At 39.9% G+C, this 23,284-nt stretch overlaps 1 protein-coding gene across 2 annotated transcripts in view; it reads right to left on the bottom strand.

Moving 5' to 3' along the window:
* The window catches only part of ERCC6L2 (ERCC excision repair 6 like 2), a 123,140-nt gene extending 103,783 nt beyond the window's left edge, over positions 1 to 19,357 (bottom strand). The window contains exons 1-2 of one of the 2 annotated variants that reach the window (XM_036331414.1): positions 18,987 to 19,357; positions 13,559 to 13,983 (exon numbers count right to left, since the gene is read on the bottom strand). In XM_036331414.1, the coding sequence (XP_036187307.1) occupies positions 13,559 to 13,983; positions 18,987 to 19,032 (471 nt within the window). In that variant the 5' untranslated portion in view covers positions 19,033 to 19,357. The remainder of the gene's footprint in view (positions 1 to 13,558; positions 13,984 to 18,986) is intronic. The other variant, XM_036331417.1, reaches the window with a different exon arrangement.
* Positions 19,358 to 23,284: the final 3,927 nt, after the last annotated feature.

Below are 23,284 nucleotides of genomic sequence, written 5' to 3'. Positions count from 1 at the left end.
AAACAATGAAAGACACTATAAATAGAATACTTTCAAAGTGTGAAAGAAAATAAATCAATCTAGTTTTATAAATAGTGAAATTATCATTCAAGTGTGAAGATATTTTCAGACAAACAAAACCTGAAACAATGCATTACCAAAAGAGCCACACCAAAGGGAATAACTAAAGGATGTTTTCCGGACAAAGAAAACAATTCTATTTAGAGCAGGGAAAACTTAAGAGCAACAAAAATAATAAATACATAGAAAATATAAATGTATATTGACATTATGAAACAATAATAAAATATTTTGTTGGGATTAAATAACAGAAGAATTAAAAGATATGACAACAATATACATGAGTTAGAAAGGGCACAACTGCAGTTACTATATTCAGAGGTCCTTATGCTATCTGGTCATTTCAAATCATTGCTACTTTCTTCCACCAAATTTCACTCCTCCTTCCTCTGAGTCTAGCCCAATTTTTGTAAATGTTCTGCATACAAATTGGTTGTTACAGAATAGTCATGGAGATTTAAAGTATGGCCTAGGGAATATAGTCAATAATCCTATCTAATAAAAGACAAAAAGGGTAATTAACCATACCTCCGCTACGCTTCCCATTGGCTAATCAGGGCGATATGCAAATTAACTGCCAACAAAGATGGTGGCCGGCAGCCACGCAGCTAAAGCGAGCAGGAGGCTTGCTTGCTCCAGTGATGGAGGAAGCCAAGGTTCCCGGCCTGCTGTGGCCCAGCTCTGAGCCCAAAAGCAACAATGTTTCAATTATAGAAGCTAAACAAACCCCAGATACCTGCTTTCAGCCAGCACAGGCCTCAGAGCTGGGAGCGCCAGTGAAGGCAACAGAGTTTCAATTATAGAAGGTAAATAAATCTCAGAATAAAAAAAAGAAGAAAAAAAGGAGAGGTTGGGAGCTTCAGTCACCCTCCAGCCTGAAAACAGCCCTCAGCCCCTCACCCGGACTGGCCAAGCACCCCAGTGGGGAACCCCACCCTAAAGGGGGTGTGGCCAGCCTGAAAACAGCCATCAGCCCCTCACCCAAGCTGGCCAGGCACCCCAGTGGGGACCCCCACCCTGAAGGGGGTGTGACCAGCTGCAAAGAGTCATCAGCCCCTCACCCAGGCTGGCCAGGCACCCCAGCGGGACCCCCACCCTGATCCAGGACACCCTTCAGGGCAAACCAGCTGGCCCCCACCCGTGCATCAGGCCTCTATCCTATATAGTAGAAGGGTAATATGCAAACTGACCCTAAAAGCAGAAAGACTGGGAATGACTGGTCACTATGACACACACTGACCACCAGGGGGCAGACGCTCAATGCAGGAGCTGCCCTCTGGTGGTCAGTGCACTCCCACATTGGGGAGCTCTGTTCAGCCACAAGCCAGGCTGATGGCTGCCAGTACAGCAGTGGTGGTGGGAGCCTCTCCTGTCTCCTCAGCAGTGCTAAGGATGTCCAACTGCAGCTTAGGTCTGTTCCCCGCTGGCAAGTGGACATCCCCCAAGGGCTGCTGGGCTGCCAGAGGGATGTCTGATTGCCATCTTAGGCCCAATCCCCCAGGGAGCAGGCCTAAGCCAGCAGGTGGTCATCCCCCGAGGGGTTTCAGACTGCAAGAGGGCACAGGCCGGGCTGAGGGACCCCCCACCCCCAAGTGCACAAATTTTTATGCACCGGGCCTCTAGTATTCTAATAATTATATATGGTGTCAGATGAGTGCAAGATTTATCATAATGATCACTTAGTACGTTATATAATGTCTAATCACTGGGGTTTACACCTGAAACTAATATAATAGTGTATGTCAAGTGTAACTGAAAATTAAAAAAATGGCCGAAACCGGTTTGGCTCAGTGGATAGAGCGTCGGCCTGCAGACTGAAAGGTCCCAGGTTCTATTCCGGTCAAGGGCATGTACCTGGGTTGCGGGCATATCCCCAGTAGGAGATGTGCAGGAGGCAGCTGATCGATTTTTCTCTCTCATCGATGTTTCTAACTGTCTATCTCTCTCCCTTCCTCGCTGTAAAAAATCAATAAAATATATTTTAAAAAAAAAAATGACAAAGAAAAATAATAGAGTAAAATAAAATACTTAAAAAAAGATAATCTGACAAGAATATTACAATATGTACATTAAAATTAACAGGTCAATTTCTCTTACCCATATAGAAACAAAACTTTTAAAATATTAGGAAATGGAACACAGAAATATTTTTAAAAGGCATATATACCAAAACCAAGTTTAGTTGATTCTGAAAATATAGTTTGGTTTCACCTTCAAAATTTAGATATTTAGTGATAGGTAGGTATCATTGGTAGTATACTTAACTTTCTTAACTCTTAACTTCCTTAAAATAAAAATAGGATAACCTATTTCATTACAATATACCTACATGTTACATAAAGTGGTACATTAAGTCTTAGTACTGTGAAAAGTTAAATATGTATATTTTCATCACTTAAGCAACCATCCAAAAAAAAAATTCAAATCAGAATAGTTAAAAAGTCAATAGAAGAATTAAAGTGGAATTCTAAAACTATCCTATTAACACAAAGAAAGGCAGGAAAGGAGAAATAGTAAAACAGTAAGCAGTCTGTTCAAACAGAAAACAAATAATAAAATGGTATATCCAAATTAAATAAAACAGGAATTACATTAAATATAAATGGGCTAAACACTCCAATTAAATATCAAATTGTCCAGATGGATAAGAGCTGTGTATAAGAGATATACTATAAATACATATAAAGACACTGACAGCTTGAAATAGAGGGTTTGAAAAGATTTACCATGCAATCAGGAAACATAAGCATACTGGAGTGGCCATCTTCACATCAGATAAAATAGATAGTATTACCAATAGTATTACCAGAAATAGACATTTCATAATGATGAAAGGGTCGGTTCATTGAGAAGACATAACAGTCATAAAGGTTTATGATCCCAATAACAGAGCCTCAAAACACATGAAGACAAATGGTTAGAATTAAAGGGTAGACAAACCTACAATCATATTCATAGTGGGAGACTTTAACTTCCCTAAAAAAATCTGAACATTATCAAACACCTTGACATGATAACTCATATTTGTAGACCATATCCATCTGCAGACTACATATTCTTTTGAAATGCACATAGTATGTTCAATAAAATGGGCTACTAAAAAACTCAATAAATTTTTCAAAATACTGAAATATTACAGACTAGCTACTATGAAATTAGAAAACATTAATGAAGAGATATCTAGGAAAAATAGATAAATATTGCCAAATCAAATGTACACTTATAAATGACCCCAAGGATAAAAAAAAAGAATTACACATAAAAATTAGAAAATCCTCTCAATTACATGAAAATATAACACATAAAATTTGTGGGATGAAGATAAAGCAATACTTGAACATAAATTTGGAGCATAAAAAGGTAGGTATGAAATTAATGACCCAAGGTTCTATGTAACAAATTAGCAAATGAAGAGTGAAATACATTCACAGTAAGGAGAAGGAAAATAATGGAGATAACAGCAGAAATCAAAGAAATACCAAACAAATGAACAACAGAGAAAATTAACAAAGCTAAAAGCTGGTTCTTTGAAAAGATAAACAAAATCAATAAACCTGAAGTTGGGTGAATCAAGAATAAAATAGAGAGTATACAAAGTATCCATAAGAATACAGAGAGGTATCACTTAGATCCTACAAACATTAAAATAATAAAGGAATATCATGAATAATTTTATGCTAGTCAATATGACAATTTAAATGAAATGGGTAAATTCTTTGAAAAATATAATTTATCAAAACCAATGTAAGAAAAAATATAAATAGTCCATATCTATTAAAGTAATTGAATCCATTATAAAAAATAATGATAAAAATAAAATCTTTCTTTAAAGAAAACTCCAGGTCCAAAAAATTTCACTAGTGAAATTTCATCAAATATTTAAGGAGAAAATAACACAAACTCTTTCAGAAAAGAGAGGAGAAAGAAACACTTCCCAATTTATTTAATGAGGCCTGCATAACCTTGCTGTTAAAACCAGACAAACACATTATTTGTAATAAATATAAATCCCAAAATTCTTAAAATACTAGCTAACTGAATCCAGCAATATATAAAAATAAAATCTCATTACCAAATTGGGGTTATCCCAGGAACACAATATTGGTTAAACTTAAAAAAAAAACAATCAATATAAATCAGATTGATTTATATACTATAATACATTAACAGAATAAAGGAGAAAAATGTGATTATCTAAATTGAAGCAGAAAAGTATTAGAAAAAATTTAACACATATCCTATATAAGAAGTAATATGCAAATTAACCCTCATGCTCTCACAACATGGCTGCCTACCACCAGGCCGGCAGAGGGGTTAGTGAGGGACGACCAAACAACTGAACAAGCAGGCTGCGTGGGGTGACTAGGCTGGTGGGGGTGCCATGAGGTGCGACCAGGTTGGCCCGGGAGGGCAGTTGGGGGCGACCAGGCTGGCGGGGGGGGGGGGGGCAGTAAGAGGCGATCAGGCAGGCAGGGGGGACAGTTAGGAGCAACCAGGCCAGCAGGTGGGAGGGGTGCAATTGGGGGTGAGCTGCTTGCTCCGCCCTGTTGATCCCCTGGAGTCCTGCCCTGCCCAAGCTGTGCACCGGCTTTTGCATATGAAAGGCCTGGCCCTTTGCAATCTGAAAATTACCTAACCACTGCAGCTGGCCCAAGGCCCCACAGCAGCTTGCATTCCTTCACAGCTGAGCTCCTGCTGGGTAGCATCAGGCAGAGGCTAAATTAGCACCTCCTTAGCGATCCAAGAGCCAGTGTACCCAGTGGTCAGAGTGGGACCATCCAGATTACAACTCCTCAGATCCATAAGGGACACAATCAGGGGGCAGACTCAGTGAGCACCAAAGCCCCACTGAAGCAAGTCTTGCCCCAGAAGGGTGTCTCCAGCATAGAAGTTCTCCCACTGTAGACACAGCTGATTCTCACAGCCAATTGGCCTGGAGGTCAATTCCTCCCAGTGATACCTACAACAATCAAGGCTTAACTACAACAAGACTGTGCACAAAGCCCACAAGGGGATGCACCAAGAGTGTCCTCCTCAGGTAATTGGGGAGGCTGAGCCACTGGGCCCTATAGGACACCTAGCACAGAAAGCCACTCTATCAACACAGAGAAGCATAAAAAATGCGGAGACAAAGAAACAAGTCACAAATGACAGAAATGGAGGAAGCAAACTACTGGATATAGAGTTCAAAACCACACTTTAAGGTTTTTCAAGAATTTTCTAGAAACGGTCGATAAACTTTGTGAGACATTCAAGAAATCTAGTGAGACTGCCAATAAATTTAATGAGATCCTCAATAAGTCTAGCGAGACCCTCGAGGTTGCGAAAAAGGACCAAATAGAAATTAAGCATACACTGACTGAAATAAAGAATATTATACAGACTTCCAACAGCAGACTAGAGGATCGCAAGAATCAAGTTAAAGATCTGAAATACGAAGAAGCAAAAAACACCCAACCGGAAAAGCAAAATGAAAAAAGAATCCAAAAATATGAAGCTAGTGTAAGGAGCCTCTGGGACAACTTCAAGTGTACCAACATCCGAATTATAGGGGTGCCAGAAGAAGAGAGAGGGCAAGATATTGAAAACCTATTTGAAGAAATAATGACAGAAAACTTCCCCCACCTGGTGAAAGAAATAGACTTACAAGTCCAGGAAGCGCAGAGAACCCCAAACAAAAGGAATCCAAAGAGGACCACACCAAGACACATCATCATTAAAATGCCAAGAGCAAAAGACAAAGAGAGAATCTTAAAAGCAGCAAGAGAAAGACAGTCAGTTACCTACAAGAGAGTACCCATACGACTGTCAGGTGATTTCTCAACAGAAACTATGCAGGCCAGAAGGGAGTGGCAAGAAATATTCAAAGTGATGAATGCCAAGAACCTACAACCAAGATTACTTTATCCAGCAAAGCTATCATTCAGAATTGAAGGTCAGATAAAGAGCTTCACAGATAAGGAAATACTAAAGGAGTTCATTACCACCAAACTAGTATTACATGAAATGCTGAAAGGTATCCTTTAAGAAGAGGAGGAAGAAGAAAAAGGTACAGATACAAATTATGAACAACAAATACATATCTATTAACAAGTGAATCTAAAAATCAAATGAATAATCTGATGAACAGAATAAACAGATGATTATAATAGAATCAGGGGCATAGAAAGGGAGTGGACTGTCTATTCCGGGGGGGGGGGGGGTGTGGGGGATGCGGTAAGAGACTGAAAAAAAATCATACACCTATGGATGAGGACAGTGGGGAGGGGGGTAAGGGCAGTGGGTGGGGTGGGAACTGGGTGGAGGGGAGCTATGGGGGGAAACAAGAGGAACAACTGTAATAATCTGAACAATAAAGATTTAATTAAAAATTAAAAAAATAATAAAATAAAATAAAAAGTAATCTTTTGCTTTGCTTTTAACTCATCTATGGATTGTTTCATTATATGAAAACTATATTCCTAATTATAATTCATAATTCAATCTATTCATTTTAGATGATATAAAATCTTAATTCTAATTTAATTTTTCAAATTCCATGAAACAAAGATATGTGAAATGTCTAGTTTATTTAAGAATTTTATCTTTATAAAAAGTTCCATAGAGGGTGACTAAATTTATAAGCTCTAATTATGGATTCGCTTTATTTAATTCACTACATACACTAATAATTTAAAAGAAAAATCTTTGCATTTCATTTAAATAATCTACACTACCTCCTAAGATTATGCATCTACCCACCCTCCAAAAAAGTAGGTTAAAATAAAGGTAAACAACTTTAGTTGAGAATACACACTAACTGAAATACTTCTAAAATTATGTTTAAAGATGAAAAGAACAAAAATAACCATTTAAATTAGATACCTATGCAATAGTAAAAGTCCTGCATCCTATATAATAAAGAGGTAATACGCAAATTAACCCTCACGCCCTCACAAGATGGCTGCCTACGACCAGGCTGGCAGGGTGGTTAGTGAGAGACGACCAAATGACTAAACAGCAGACTGTGTGGGGCAACCAGGCCGGCAGGGGGGCTGTGAGGGGTGACCAGGCTGGCAGCAGGGGCAGTTGGCGGTGACCAGGCCAGCAGGGGGGGAGGGCAGTAAGAGGCGACCAGGCTGGAGGGGGGGCAGTTAGGGATGACCAGGACTCAGGGGGGGGTGCAGTTGGGGGTGACTAGGCCAGCAGGGGGGGCAGTTAGGGGCGACCAGACAGGCAGACAGGTGAGCAATTAGGAGCCAGTGGTCCAGGATTGTGAGGGGGTCCCGGATTGGAGAGAGTGCAGGGGCTGAGGAGACGCCCCCTGTGCACAAATTTCATGCACCAGGCCTCTAGTTTCAGATAAAATATCACTCTGAGAAAGCTTTCTGTTTTCACAGGCATTCCTTTCTAAATGTCAGGCAAACATTTTTATAGGCCATTTCCCTCATGTACAGACAGCACATGATATACAGGATAAATCAGAGGCCAAAAAAGAAAAGCACTTTATCTTTAAAACATGAGAACATTTTTGTTTCTTCTTTAAAGGACCTGTGGCTCTGCAGGTTAACTAGCCCCTCACAGTGGATACTATGGGATCTTAGCCATGAAACACAGCCAATATTACTTTTTCTTCATTACTATATTCTTAAATGAACGACATAATTTGTAATCCTAAGAACTTTTAAATTTTAGTATAGTTCTTGAATCTCAGATCATATTATCCAAAAGATGGTGTTGACAATAGCCTAAGAAAGCTGTAATTATCAGCAACCCCACCATTTCTCTCAGGATTGAGGTTTACTATACATGTCTTTTTTAAACAATAGCTTTCGGAGGTAACATCTTTGATTATGTAATATCTAATAATACAAAAGCAAAGATTCAAAGAAAATCTTTATAGTTTCCAAATTTCTCTTCTGCTGCTCAAAAAGTACTAACACCATCTTCTTCACATAGTAGATAGGGAAACAAACTTGTGAAGCACATATTGTACATATTTAATAGTTTTTAAGCCTGTGCCTATTAATTACCAAATTAAGATTAAAAAATAATTTTGATTCAATGAGTGAGATTTTCTTTTATGATAAACCTTTCAAATACTGTACGAGAGCTATGCCCTTTAATGAAAAAGTGAGAAAACACACAAACCTTTAATGTCCTAATTGATATCACTCAAATTAGTTCTAAGTTTTGGTGGGTTTTCAAAAGCAAACCCAACACAAAGAACGAAAATACCAATTTCTGTGTAAAGCCTCCCCTGACACCCACAGGCAGGCCTGCTCTTCCTTCCATCCACTTGCAAGACGGGCTGAAGACCCTTTGGCTTCATTTCTTTTGATCACCATTTGTGAACTCTGCAAATACAGTGATTGTATCCATTTATATTAGGTTCTTCAGAATCTAAACCACATTAGGTGCTTAATAAATGTCAGCTCAATGAATGAATGCAGTTCATTAAAAGCTAAATAAAAGACTACAAGATACAGGCAGTAAAGGGTAGAGAGAGGGAAAAAAAGAATACTAAATGGAAATGAAAATAGTTACTTCCTGTGTATGAACTTAGATAGGGAAGTCATTCAGTATTCCTGTTGCCTCAGTTTCTTCATTTATCAAATAAAAAAGCTGAACAAGATGATCTCTAATATCTATTTTTAAATATTTTAAGTAAAATGGTCATCATTCTATGTATAAATATTCTCATAGACTACACACTCTCTTAACCAGCCTTCACTGAACCAAATCACCAAATTAACCAAAGTTTTCTACCACTCCGAAAAACAATATTCTGAGCAAAGGTTGTCAGACTTCAGTGGGCCTCAAATAATCTGTTAAAACACGGATTGCCGAGTCCCACCTCTGGAGCTTCTGACTCGGTAAGTCTGGGTTAAGGTCCATGAAGTTACAATGCTAACAAGTTCCCAGGTGATGCTGATGCTTTTGGTCCAGAAAGCACACGTTTGAGAAAGCACTGCTATATAGTAAGTGCCCTTTCTATCCCCCTTCTATCAGTTGAGCTATTTGATTAGCAAAGGTCAGTTTCCAAAACCTATATAGTCTAGTTGAAATTGTTTACTTTAGTTAAATAGCTAATTAATTAATTAATTAAAATTATGTAGTTTATTGCATGTCAATTACACCTCAATAAAGTATATAAACAACACGCAAGCAAACACATATATACATACCTAAACAAACTGCTAAAATTAATAAGACCGACCAAACCAAGTTTTATGAGGACATGAAACAACCATAATTCTCATACATTCTTGGTAGGAATGCAAAGTGGTCGGAACACTCTGATAAAAGGTTTGGCAATTTCTTATAAAACTAAACACACATCAGCTCTATGACCAAGTAATTCCATTCCTTATTATTTACCAAACAGAAATGAAAACACAAGAGACTGTTCAAGAAAGTTGTAAATAGTTTTATTCATAATAGCTAAACTGGAAACAGCCCGTCAGCAGGAGGATGGGTAAACAAAAGGAAGCACCTATTTCTACACGATGGAGCACTGAAAAGGCAAAGCTCATCTCTGACGTAAGAAGCACAACAATGATCGCCTCTTGGGGCTGTACAGAACGAGAAATGAAGACAGTTTCTGAGGTGATGATATAATATTCTGTACCTTGAGAGGGTTTATTTTACTTATACAGAGATGTACATTTGTCAGAATTCATAGAATGGTGAGTATACTTAAGGTTTGTGCATTTCATTGTAAATTTTATTTCAAAATGAATAAAATAATTATAAATAAATTTTGAACTCTAATAACATGAGAGCTCAAGTATTTGGGGATAGAATATACTAATATCTGCTACTTTAAAATGCATCCAAAAGATGGCTTGATGGATGGTCAGATATGTGATTAAGCCATATTTCTTAAAGAGATGAGGCTACTTGCTGTGTCCAAGTCTTCACCTACTTCTTCCTGGCTTGTAACTCTAAAATTCCAGCAAAATGGCTTTTGCTCAAGATAACAATGATTTCCATGTCACTAGATTAAATAAACATTTTTAAGTCCTCATCCCTTGAAGAATGAAAAATATTCTTCAGGCATATGTAAAGAAACAGAAAATTAACAGAATCAAAATTGGTGAGTATTCATTGTACAATTCTCCCCACTCTTCTTTAGGTTTGAAAAGTTTCATAATAAGATTTTTTTTTATCAGCTTGTAAGATAGTAGTGATTCCACTTTTTGCATATTTATGTATGTCTGTGTGTTCATGGACATGCATATATGAATTGTATGTTATGTATATATTTATGTATGTTGTACCATGCTCACTGTCAATCAGATCCTTCCAATTCACTTAAAAAAACAACACACAAGTTCCTCCTATTCCTTAATGATACAAAAGAAACAAAAAAGAAACTCCCTCAAAATCCCATCCTCTTCGGCTACTAGTAGGTCTCTTTTGTTTCCTTTCAAGGCCATATTTCTTAAAGAGATGAGGCTACTAGCTGTGTCCAAGTCTTCACCTACTTCTTCCTGGCTTGTAACTCTAAAATTCCAGCAAAATGGCTTTTGCTCAAGATAACAATGATTTCCATGTCACTAGATTAAATAAACATTTTTTAGTCCTCATCCCTTGAAGAATGAAAAATATTAAATTTGCCTACTTTTAAATTTGAAATGAGGGAGGCAAATTTATTTGGTATAATAAAGCAAGATTTTTTTGAAGAAGAACTCAATTTCATATTATGGCCAAGTTAGAATGTAAGAAGAGGGAAACTTAAGGGATGATAACAGAAATATGAAAAAGGAAAAAAATAAAGCAGATAATACTATAGTTCAAACAGTAAATGTCAATGGTCTATTTTCATGGACCTAATTCTACTGCATTTTTAAATACTAGTGACCTCATTAACATCACATTTCTTCAACAGTTAATGAGGTCACTAATTCACTAGTATATACACTGAGTGGCCAGATTATTATGACCACCTGACATTTGTAGGCAAATTAGCAGTACACTACATCGTATGGGATATGGAAGCCAAAGGCCTGTTCGAACACCTTTGCTGTCTGCAGTTACCAAGATAAAACGTCTCCAATTCACACAGGAACACAAGGATTGGACAGTTGAGCATTGGAAAAAAGTCATGTGGTCCGTTGAATCACGTTTCCAGTTGCATCATGCAGATGGCAGAGTGAGAATTTGGCGGTAACAGCATGAAAGCATGCACCCCACATGCATGAGTACAACCCTTCAAGCTGGTGGGGGCAGTGTTATGGTTTGGGGCATGTTTCCCTGGCATGATTTGGGCCCTTTAATTCGTGTGGAACAACATCTGAATAGCACAACATACCTAAGTATCATTGCTGATCAAGTTCATCCTATCATGTTGATGGCATATCCCAATGGAGACGGCTTCTTCCAACAAGACAATGTGCCATGCCACGGTGCTCATATTGTGCAGGAGTGGTTTCAAGAACATGAGGGAGACCTTACCTTGCTTAGGTGGCCCTCACAATCACCAGATCTCAATCCAATTGAGCATTTGTGGGACAAAGTTAAAAGAGCCATCAGGCAGCTGGTTCCACAACCATCAAAATCTCACAGAACTGGACAGTGCTATTCATCAGGCATGGTGTCAGATTCCTCACATCACCTTTCAACATCTCGTGGAGTCAATGCCAAGAAGAATCGCCGCAGTATTGAAGGCAAAAGGTGGCCCAATGAAGCACTGATGGGGTGGTCATAATAATCTGGCCACTCACGTTCAAATATATCCCACGTTCAAAGGCTGTTAAATCGCGTTGTTTACCCATATCTTCAGAAAAAAATCACTTCTACTGTTGTGGTAAACAACCTGCTTCCCTATTTATAATAGTCCGGCCTTCTAGCAGCTTCAGCGCGAAATTATAGCTAATTTGCCTACAAATGTCAGGTGGTCATAATAATCTGGCCACTCAGTGTACAGTCATTATATCTCTAGACCAGGGGTGGGCAAACTTTTTGACTTGAGGGCCACAATGGGTTCTTAAACTGGACCGGAGGGCCGGAACAAAAGCATGGATGGAGTGTTTGTGTGAACTAATATAAATTCAAAGTAAACATCATTACATAAAAGGGTACGGTCTTTTTTTTTTTTTTTTTTTTTTTTTTAGTTTTATTCATTTCAAATGGGCCAGATCTGGCCCGCGGGCCGTAGTTTGCCCACGGCTGGTCTAGACTCTATCTTATATGGGTCTCCCAAACTTCCTATTTATGTAGAAATTATTCTCTGAATTACGAGAACCAGAGAACTAGGTCCCCAAGGATTGGACAATCCAGCTAAGAATCAAAATTAGTACAGAAACTACTTCCTAATCTTCAGGAGATGAACTCTCAAAGACTTTCACAGCATATAGTACAACTCAGAGCCTTCCAATGATTTCAGGGTGTCAGGTAACATAAAATCATATAGTGAGATCACTTTAAAAATTATTCTATGAAGTATAAAATACAGGGAATTTCTTTGTAACATGGGCTTCATAGATGAAAACTAAACTTGAGCCTAAAACTTGCAGAAGAATTTGCACTGTACTTAAATAGTTTTAAGGTAGGGTTCCCAAACTGCAGGTCACTTTTTGTTGCACCCTCACCTTTCTGATTTGGAAGATGAACAAGCATTGGCTAGTCAAAGAAGTGTGAGAAAGAACATTCTAGCGTGGGCAAAAGCAGTAAAAGTGTATGTAAAGAGTTACAAAAGGGCTTATGGTTTATTTACCTCTAGTATCTATCTATATATCTTAGTCACAGACAGTAGTTTCTGAAAGGCATTCTTTATTCTTGCCACCTGTTCTGAGAAAGCAAATTCATTTATTCCAGGAAGTGGGTGCTCCCTATTCCAAGGGAGGACCGCAGCATCGCGAGAGACAGAAACAGATGACCCAGCTAAACTGTACCTGAACTTGTGACCCACAAAAACTACAATATGATAAATGTGCATCATTTTTAAGCTACCGAATTTTGGTGTAATTTGTTTTGCAGCAATAGCTAACTAATATAGATCCTCTCAGCGGAAAGGCATGTGTAGTACATGTAAATTCCAGCACACATTTTAGGGAAATGTCTACCAATAGAACTCCTAGTGGCCCAGGGATCCCAGGCTAGGAAACTTCTGATGCAATGGGCACAAAAGGCCTGTAAGGATCAATTTAACAATGCTATCCAGCTCACTAAATATCAGACCACTTTCCTTCCATCAAGTATTTCTAAGAAAGTTAAACTAATACAATTGATATCTTACTACTAGTACTACGAAAGGTAAAATCAAGCCAAAACATTATTTTGAATAATATATTTCATAAATACTAAGTACTACTAAGTAAGTCCTGAGGATAAAATAATGACTAAGGCACTGTCCTTAACTTTACGGACTTTACTGTCAGGTGGGTGACACATACACACACTAGCCATCATAAGAACTGAGCGTAAAAACGGGAGATTTCCATATGGTACCTACTCATATTTATAATAAAATGACTTTATGGAATATTAATTATCAAGTAATTAAAGTAATTACCTGTACTGTTTTTCCAAGTCCCATATCATCACCAAGAATACACCCTCTTCCTTGGATGAAGTGTCCATAAAGAAACTGGGCTCCTTCCCTTTGATAGTCTCTCAAATACCTATTAATAGTGTAAGGAATGGAGTCTCCATCTTCAGATAACTGAAAAGCAACAGCAGATGATGGAAATTTTCGGTCTGGGAAATAAGGTTTTTCTAAATCTTCATCATCAAATATGAAATTTCTGGAGCAATCTTTAACAGATTTTACTTCTTGAAGTCTTTTAAGAGGTACTTTCCTTTCTTGAAAATCTGAATATAAGATGATCGCAAATGACTTCCCATTTTCATCCACGATGATAGATTTTATACTTGCTTCACAAAGTTTGTCATTATCTGGAGAAGGGACAAGGCATCTTTCTCCTGGGTGCCATATGTCTGTAATAATAAAGAAGAAAATAAAGTTTCCAAATCTAGCTTATAAAAGTACCACCTCATTTATCCACTACTATGAGAAAAAAATACCTCACATAAATACTCTTCTAAATAACTGAAACAAGATAAATTATACATATAACATGTATAAATATTTTCCTTAAATATATCATCAGATGTTCTATACAAAGGAGAAAAAAGGGTACATAATCTATTTTCAGTCGTTCTCACCCTGGTTGCATCATAATCTTCTCAAACATGCTTGGACATTACCCCTGTCGATTCTGATTCGGTGGATATAGGCCATGGGCATCCAGTTTTATTACTTTGTTTGATGGTTATTGTTGAATTCAAAAGTTGATTCTGCTCCACAGCCAGGGCTGAGAACCACTGATTTAAATATCCATGATGACTCATTAACATCATATATATTATTCATGACATGGTAGAGTAATAGAGAATAGGACTTCGTAAGGAGTAAGCTAAAATCCTCTGGACAGCAATGCTTTTGTAATTCTTCTATCTTCTTGTTCATAGTTACTCCATCTTCTTTCTCTGGAGACAGCTGTATCTTCTCATTGTCAATACTGCTGCTTCTAAGCCAGGGGTCCTCAGACTTTTTAAACAGGGGGCCAGTTCACCGTCCCTCAGACCGTTGGAGGGCCGGACTATAGTTTAAACTATGAACAATTCCTATGCACACTGCACATATCTTATTTTGAAGTAAAAAAACAAAACGGGAACAAATACAATATTTGTATTTGCATGTGGCCCGCGGGCCGTAGTTTGAGGATCCCCGTCTAAACTGTTGTTTTATGTGTATGTATACAACTAACCAAGAGAACCCCCAATTCAGTGATGTGTACCAGCTTTGTCAAGGTTTCTTCCCTTCTAGGTTTTGAAGAGTTAAAAGTATTAAGAGACAGATAAATTCTAAGATCTCTTTTTGCTCAGATTCTATTATTTTTTGGAGTCTGACCTTTATATACATGAATTTATTCTGTACTTAACTGTAGAGCTGTTTTATTTTCTATTCAGAAAATATAGCACCATGATTGGGGAGAGGAGTTTCTACAGAGTATACCATTGGTACAATTAAAAGTACCAAATAGAGGAAATTAAGTAGAAATAATTATACGAATGGAATTTCTTATAGCAAGAGCCCCAGAGGAATTATTTGGCTACAATGGTAAGGACAGTAGGAAGCACTTTTCTCACACATTTCTCAGTGAGGTCGGACGGCCGCTGCTGGTCTTCTAGGTCTTCTTAATGATTTCAAGTTGGGTCTTGATGACATTTATGATTATAATATGACTAGTATGTCTGTATTCTCTCAAGAATAGCTCATTGGGCTATTTCTCATCAGTTGTTCTTTAAAAGTAAAACCATTATTCCCACTAACTGTGGTGAGACTGTTTTGCATAACATTCAAAGTACACAGAGAAAATTTGTTCTCCCACTCTCATATTTGGATCCAAACTATTTGAGAACTGCTACGCTATTCTAAAAGACGAAGTTTAAATGTGAATCTAAAACTTTGATCCATCGTACAGGAAATAACACATAGATCAATAGGCCCTATTTCCAAAATAGTAACTCTTTGGACCTTAAAGCATAAATTAACCCTTATAGCAATTCATAATACATTATTTCTGTTTCACATGATTTGTTTGGCTACTCAGCAAATGCCTTCTAATTTTTAAATACCTAAAACTCAATATTTTTTTTTTATTATTCAACATCTATGACTTGACACCAATTATTAACTAGATACTAATCCAAACGATGGGTACAAAATTTTAAAAACCAACGTAAAAAATTACAATGATGTGGCACACCCTCCCTGGAGCATCTGTGCCCTTCCCCGCCCCCTCCCCCAGACATGCATCTCCCAAACTCTAAACAGCCAGGGCAGCAATGGGCAGGGCAGTTCACCCCAGGCCAAGCCCCTGCACCTGTGCCCCAGGCCCCCTTTTCTGACTCTCAGTGAACCAAAGCAGACCCACCGAGGCTCATTTCCCCACCTAGTCCCTCTCCTGTTTTCGTCGGCCCTTCCTTGTTTCACTGTCTCGGCTTCAATAATCATCCTTTAAAATTAAGAAAAAATTATAGTGACTAAACCTTGCTAAGAACCAGACTTTCTGAATCTCATTAAATGGCAGCATCGTGTAACCAACTTTTCAAGGTATAAAGCCTCCAGTCTGCCCTTATTCCTCTTTTTATGTTACTCCCTACGTCCAATCCATCAGAATGTCCTGCTGTTTCTACCTCAAAAACGTATCACTTTTCTCCACGAAACTGTTGCCAAACTCTTCCGCAGAGTCGCTTTTAGCTACTTGTTATTTCAGATCTTGCAGGCCTTGCCCTTGGATGTAAAAGAGGCCAGACAACACATTAAATACTTGGCTCCGCTGTGTTCCAATACGACTTCATCTACAAAAACAAGTGTTCCAGATCTGGTCCGCAACCATGGTTTGCTGACTTCCGCCCTGAAGTACGCCAGCTTTGGCTTTCTCCTCAATTACTGCCATAGGCTCCCAACCATTCTCTCTGCAGCCACTATTTCCCCTACAATCCATTTTCCATATAGCAGCAATATTGACTATTTAAAAATGCAAATTATTAGCAAATCTTTAACTTAAAATCTCTCAATAACCATCCGTGGCACATAAGCCCCTGTGTGATCTGTGTGTACTTACTTCTCCAACTTACCCTTGATTCGAACATGCTAAGCATGTCTTCTCTCAGCTGTTCTTATGTCATCTCCTCGGAGATTTTGTCTCTGACCACCTTATTTAAAGTCGGGTACTCCATTATTCTCTAACTCATTATTGTATTGCCTCCACAGTACTTATCACAATGTTTCTCATGTTTACTTGTTTTTATCTGTCTTTCCCACTAGAAAATAACTTCTTTTCAAAGAAAATGTCTGTATTGTTCTAAATTTTATCCCCAGGACCAGCACACAGTAGGTATTCAATAAACATGTGCTGAATTTATTAATGTAAACACATCCTTGATCTCAGAGATCCTTGATATTTCCTGAGGGAGACAGCTACTGAAAGTTTACAAACATGAAATTGTCGTAAGTGTTCTGGAAGAAGAGAGCAGTGTGCTATAAGAAAGAAGTATCGAGGAAACACGGGGAAAAGGTCTAAGAAGAGTTTGTCAGTCAGAGGGTACAGCATGGGCAGAAGCCTTATGGGCTTCACACAAAAAATTATGGAATTCTATTTGGTTCCTGAGTTTGGCTAATTTCTAAAACTAAATAGTTAAGTTTGAGCCAGGGCTGGGATCCTTCAGGATTCAAACTCCAGAATAAATCGCTTAAATTGGGAGGATTTCATGTTGGATTGAATGGTGTGTGTGTGTGTGTGGTGGTGCTGGGGGGAGGAGAGGGGGGGAGAGTAAGGCTCCTTATGATCTGGTCTGTTTTCCTCTTTAACGTCACTTCCTACCAGCTCTCCCTCTTGCATTCCAAAGGGGCCTCCTTGCTATTCCCCACCCTGGCAAGCATGCTCCCACTGCTGGGCCCCTGGGCTTCCTGTTTCTTCGCCAACACTCTCCCTGAATACCAGCCAGAGTGACTGATGCTTTCACTTCATTCAGCTCTCTGCTTTAAGTGGCATCTCCTCAGAGGGGTCTTCTCTGACCACCCAATCTAAACTAGAAGTCCCTGCCTTTCTCTCTTCCTCTACCCTGCTTTATTCCGTTTTCAGAGAAAAATATTACATATCTGTTATTGTTTATCTCCTCAACTTAAACATACGTCCCCTGGAGCAGGGCGTACTCTGTGTTCACCGCTACCTCCTGGGCACCTAGAACAATATCTGAAGCTCAAATACGTGCAGAATGAACAGCGACTGACACACAGCCAACATCCGAAGGCTGTGGGTGCCAGCGTGTGCTTCGGAGGTAGCAGCTCATTGAAGCCCCCAACCACCCTTGCATTGCTTCAGGTCAGCAGTGTCAGCAGTTCCGTTTTACCAGTGCTGCAACAGATAAAGGTTAGCCAGCTTGCCCATGGCCACACAGCTGCAGAGACAGCCTGGTATGAACCACGGTATCTGATCTGGAAGTGCATGCTGTGCCAGCTCACACATGACCGACCGCTTGGTAGGAGTGGCCCCTGCTCCTTTGAACGGAGGCGTGAGCATTCCAGTCACTATAATCTCCATCAACAGCTTCATCTATTTATTTCACCTGCCGGGGCTCTACAGGTATTGATATTTGTGCTCCCTGGGTTGTAATATCATTAATTCTGTCCTTCAGTTTTGACTTGTTACATAAACCTCTTTGAATTTTAGCTCTGAGTTCATCTATCTAATGAGATCGTGATCGTCCCCAAAGGAAAGCATGTAGACAAACATTGGGCATGTTGCTGTTGTTATATCGCTATAATGAAAGCTATTCATTCGGGGGCGATAAGGTATCTCTGATGACTTGTGGCAGATAACTAAATCCTATTTAAACGCCCTCTTGGTGATTCTTTAAAAGTGTACTTATAAGTCCCTGGCTCAATACATTATATATTAAGCTCTTTGTGTTATAAAGTAAACTAAACTAAAAGTCTCTGCGTTTTTCATCAACTTAACAACAAACTTCTAACATGAATAAGAACCAGGACGTACCAGGATAAAGAATAAAAAATATCAAACACAGACTGAGCGCTTATTATGGGCCAGACCCTGGGTCACAAGTGCTTTGTATACACCGTCTCATTGAATAATCACAAGAACTCAGACAGGACCTCAGTTCTTCGTGGCCAAAGCTGCTCAGCAAGGAGCTGTCAGAGCCGGTACTCATCCTAGGGCAGTGTGACAGCAGAGTCCGGCTCCCAGCGCCGAACCGCAAGGCAGTGGGCCCAGCCTTGGAGGGTTCGCACCTCCAGCTGTCGCTCAGGGGCGCCGCCGGGTCAAATCCCAGCCCCGGGGGACCAGCAGGAACAGGTCCACCCGGCGCAGCACAGAGCGGGGTCAGCAGAGTGGCAAGCTCGGAGCTTATACCTTTGCCGGCGGTTTCCACGCGGGGCTTCGGGGCGGAGGAATCCATCTGGCCCGGGGGCGGGGCCTGGCAGCCTCGAGGTCGGCGGGGAGGAGGCGAGCCCGCAGACCGCGGCCAACACCACCTCCCGCCCCGCTCCGTGCATCGCCCCCCCTAAACCCAGACGCCACCGGCGAGAGGGAGCAAAAATGCAGCCTGATGCGGTCCGGGGAGAAGGAGCGGTGGGTCCGAGGCAGGGGCAGAGCCGAAGAGCGCTGTGGAGGCTGGCGGGGCGGCGCTCACCTAGTCGTCTGGGGCTCCGCCGCCGAAGAGACGACAGCCGACATGCACGGCGATCCCCTGACCCTCCCTCTTAGGGCGGGCCTCCCTCTACGGCCCACCACAACTTCCCGCCCCGACTCGGAAAATCCCGCGAGATCGGGCTTCCGAACTGTCATCGGGATCTCGCGAGAACAAAATCTTGGTTTACAGGGGCGGAGCCACTCTCCTGCGCTCTTTTCTCCCCAGAGAGCTGGAACACAAAAGTTCGCGATAGTTGGAGATGTCGCGAGGTTAGATGCCGCTCGCTCACGTGGTGCAGGACCTGCTGCTCGGGGAGCCTAGGAGAGGCTCGCGGGCTCGGTCCTGCTGTGGTTCTCCAAGGGCGGGTAAGAAGCGTGGCGGCCGGGCAGCGGACGGTCGTTCCCAGGACCTGGCTGATATTTGGCGTTTGGTTTTCTTGTTCCAGCTGCAAACCCAGGAGCTCTAGGAGGCGAGCGCTTCCTTCCCGGGTGCTGCTGCAGCCCCGTGGGACGCCCACGCCCCGGGACCCCCGCGGGAGGCCGAGTGAACTTAGCGCGTTTTTCTTGTCAGACACTAAGATCCAGCAAGTCATAAAAATCCTAATGGGAGTACAAAACCAGCAGCACGTGCCACACATAGAAGGCAGAGGTAAAAATGCCATGAAAATCTAGTGTTTGCGTGTGTCGCTCGAGCTGCCAGTGGTTTGTAGGGCACAGCACGTCTAGCCTTTTTTTAAAGCATCTCCAGGGCAGCCTTCCGCCCAGCAGTCAGTTAAAGGGGAACTGCGCACCTGACACTGTTCCAGACCGAATGCATTCGGGTTCCCGCTGAAAGGCTCCCTTCACTGGGATGCTTTTGTAAACTGTACAGTAGTTCGTTGGACCGGGCTAGCCTGAGTGGACCTGTCTTAGGTTCCTGAGGCTGCTGCACAAGTCACCACAGACTTAAACAGCACAGAAGTGTAGCCTTACAGAGTACAGACGGCACAGATGTATCATCTACAGGTCGGCAGGGCACAAGTCTTCCGCGGGTCCCATTAGGCCAGCTCATTCTTTGGAGGCTCCAAGGAAAAGCCCTTTTCCAGCTTCTAGACTAGAGTCAAGAGAGACATCATTGGCTCCTGGCTCCCTTCCTCTGGCCCTTCCAGCCGCAGCTAGGAAAGATTCTTTGACGTTTAAGGGCTCATGTAAGATCGGAACCACCTGAACAATCCAGGATAATTCTCCCACTTCAAGGACTGTACCCTTAATCACGTTAACAAAGTCTCTTTCCAATGAAGAGTAACATTCATGGGCCTCTAAGATGAGGATGCGAACATCTTTTGGGGGTGGGAGGTGGGGATTAGTATATTCTGCCTACCACAGGGTCCTAATGAGGAAAACTATGGCTCTTTGCTCCATCAGTATCAGCTTTCATAAAATTTACTAGCAGATAAAAACATCGTATCTCAGAGAAACATTTAACTCACCCACTAATTATATGTAAGGTGTTCACTTTCACACATCATTAAGAAGTTGTTTATAAAGCTTCACTGCTTCAGTGTCCTGACCCATGACAGCAAAGAGGCTAATAATAGTAATCAACCTAAAAAGGGTTATTGTAAGAAATAAACATACCTAAAATAGTACCTGGTTATAGTAAGGAATATATGCATTGCTGTTACCATTGTTATCAATGGAAAGTTGTATTCTGTAGGCTTTGCTTCAGTTTAGTATTTTTGGCTAATAGTTGGTACTAACATTCTAACTTACATTAGACTTTTGGACTAGATTCTAATTTAAAACACCATAAGTTGTAAGGCACATTATTTAGGTACAGCTTTTAAAGCAGGGGGGGAGGAGTTGGAGCCTACTGATGATTATTGTAATTCTTGATTTTAATATGCACCCTAATATTGGAAATTTTTAAATGTAGGAAAAATATCTGCTTCTTGCAATTGATGAAATATCTGTTTTACTTAAACCCCTTTCACATTGTTTCTAAAACCAATGGTAAAGGGAAATTTTAATCCAGCTTACTTTTTTCTACAACTACCAGAGAAGTTTGATTTATTTTATCCCACTGAAATGACTAGTTGTGTAACATAGTCTTATTTTTCTGGGGGTCCACTGATTTATGATGTTGATCCTTAAAAAGTTGACCTCTACATAGAAGTCAAGACAAATTTAGAAGTAAAATTTGATTTAAATGAAAAAAGTCATCTAGTGGAAGGAATACCCTTTTGACTTACAGAAGAGGAGGAGGCTTCATTTTTCTGAGTATTTATCCTTTAACATCACCACCATGGCTGTGATGCATAGTGAAGCATCATGACATAAAAGTATGTTTTAGTGAATTAGATGACTCACAAATTAGACATCCTCAAACATTCTCCCCTATTATGTACCCCCTCCTGCTCTCCTGCTTAACAGTGGCTTTAATCTGGGCCCATAGCAAGAACATCCTTGTTTAGGTGCTGATGTTGTAAACATCCAACACTATGATGCTAGTCACCGCAAAATGAAATTGAGTCTTACAAAATATTCAGGAATTCCTGAGATCAATATAAGTAATGTTGAACAACTAAATCACGTGCAAAGTCATTGGCACAGAAGGATCTAGAAAAAATAAGCCTATTAAATCTACAAAAAAAGGGGGAAAACATGATGATAGCATAGGGAAGGAAAGGAATAAGAGATGAGTAAGGACAAGGTAGAAATGGTAAAAATAGAAGTGTCGCCCTAACTCGTTTGGCTCAGTGGATAGAGCGTCTGCCTGCGGACTGAAAGGTCCCAGGTTCGATTCCGGTCAAGGGCATGTACCTTGGTTGCAGGCACATCCCCAGTAGGAGGTGTGCAGGAGGCAGCTGATCGATGTTTCCCATTGATGTTTCTAGCTTTCTATCTCTCTCCCTTCCTCTCTGTAAAAAAAATCAATAAAATATATTTTAAAAAAATAGAAGTGTCCTTTTATTACAATAAGTAATCTAAACCTTGAAGTTTAAAAGTCAAGGTTGCACAAGAATGAATATACTTAACATTACTGAATGGTACACTTAAAAATGGTTAAGATGGTAAATTTTATGTTGTTTTCTAACTAAAATTAAAACAACTCTGGTCAACAAAAGGACAATTTGAGGCTTAAGCCAGGTATAGTGAAAGATAGATAATCAATGGCAAGTTAGTGTTAGGAATATGATGAGTATTATTACATCTTGAACCTTCACCAATGCTGTTTTTACTTCTGACTCTCATCCAGTACTCTAATTTGGAGGTGATAAAATAGTTTGAGAAATATTAGGGGTTTACCAGGGTCACAAAATCAGAACTAGAACATGATTCCTGATTCTAATTCTAATATGGGTGTATAAAAATATTTCACAGAAGATAGTTTTAAATTTGAAAAGTTAAAATCTGTGATTCTGTTTCATATACTATTTTGTATCTCACATCAGGTAATAAGCCTAAAAGTCCTTCAGCAAAACACCCAAGAACTTCAGGTTGAAATGCTTTTAGGAAAATACTCAAAATGCAAAAAAGTATGTAAAATACTCAGAGGCCAAACATAGAGAAGGGGCTGAAAACTAACTTATTAAGCTGGCACTTATGTCGCTGCTGTCCTGGAGGCATTTGCCTGTCTCAGTTACCAAAAGCTCCAAGTTTTAACAGCCTGTGGGGACAGAAGACATGGTCTTAAGCTCTCATAAGGTCCCAAGTTGGAACTGAGATTCTCATTTGATATCAGAAACCTGGAAAGGTATAAGTTAAAGAAAATGTAATCAAACCAAGGCAGGAAAGGAGAAAAATAAAGCAAAAACATGATTAATAGAAAGCACAAATTAGTAACAATCTATATTTATGCAAAAGCAATAAATGTATTAAGCAGATTAATTTTCTTGATATAGGTTCTCTCAGATTGGATAAAAACTAAATACAGCTGTATGTTATTATAAGATATACACCTGAAAAATAAAGGCAATAAAGGTTGAAAGTAAAACAAAAAGATATAATGGAAAAATAGTAAAGAAAAAAATACTTAG

This window comes from Myotis myotis, unplaced genomic scaffold (genome assembly GCF_014108235.1).
Source record: "Myotis myotis isolate mMyoMyo1 unplaced genomic scaffold, mMyoMyo1.p scaffold_m19_p_12, whole genome shotgun sequence".
NCBI classification, from domain to species: Eukaryota; Metazoa; Chordata; class Mammalia; order Chiroptera; family Vespertilionidae; genus Myotis; species Myotis myotis.
The sequence above is the reverse complement of the archived record's forward strand: the minus strand, read 5'-3'. Positions and strand labels throughout refer to the sequence as shown.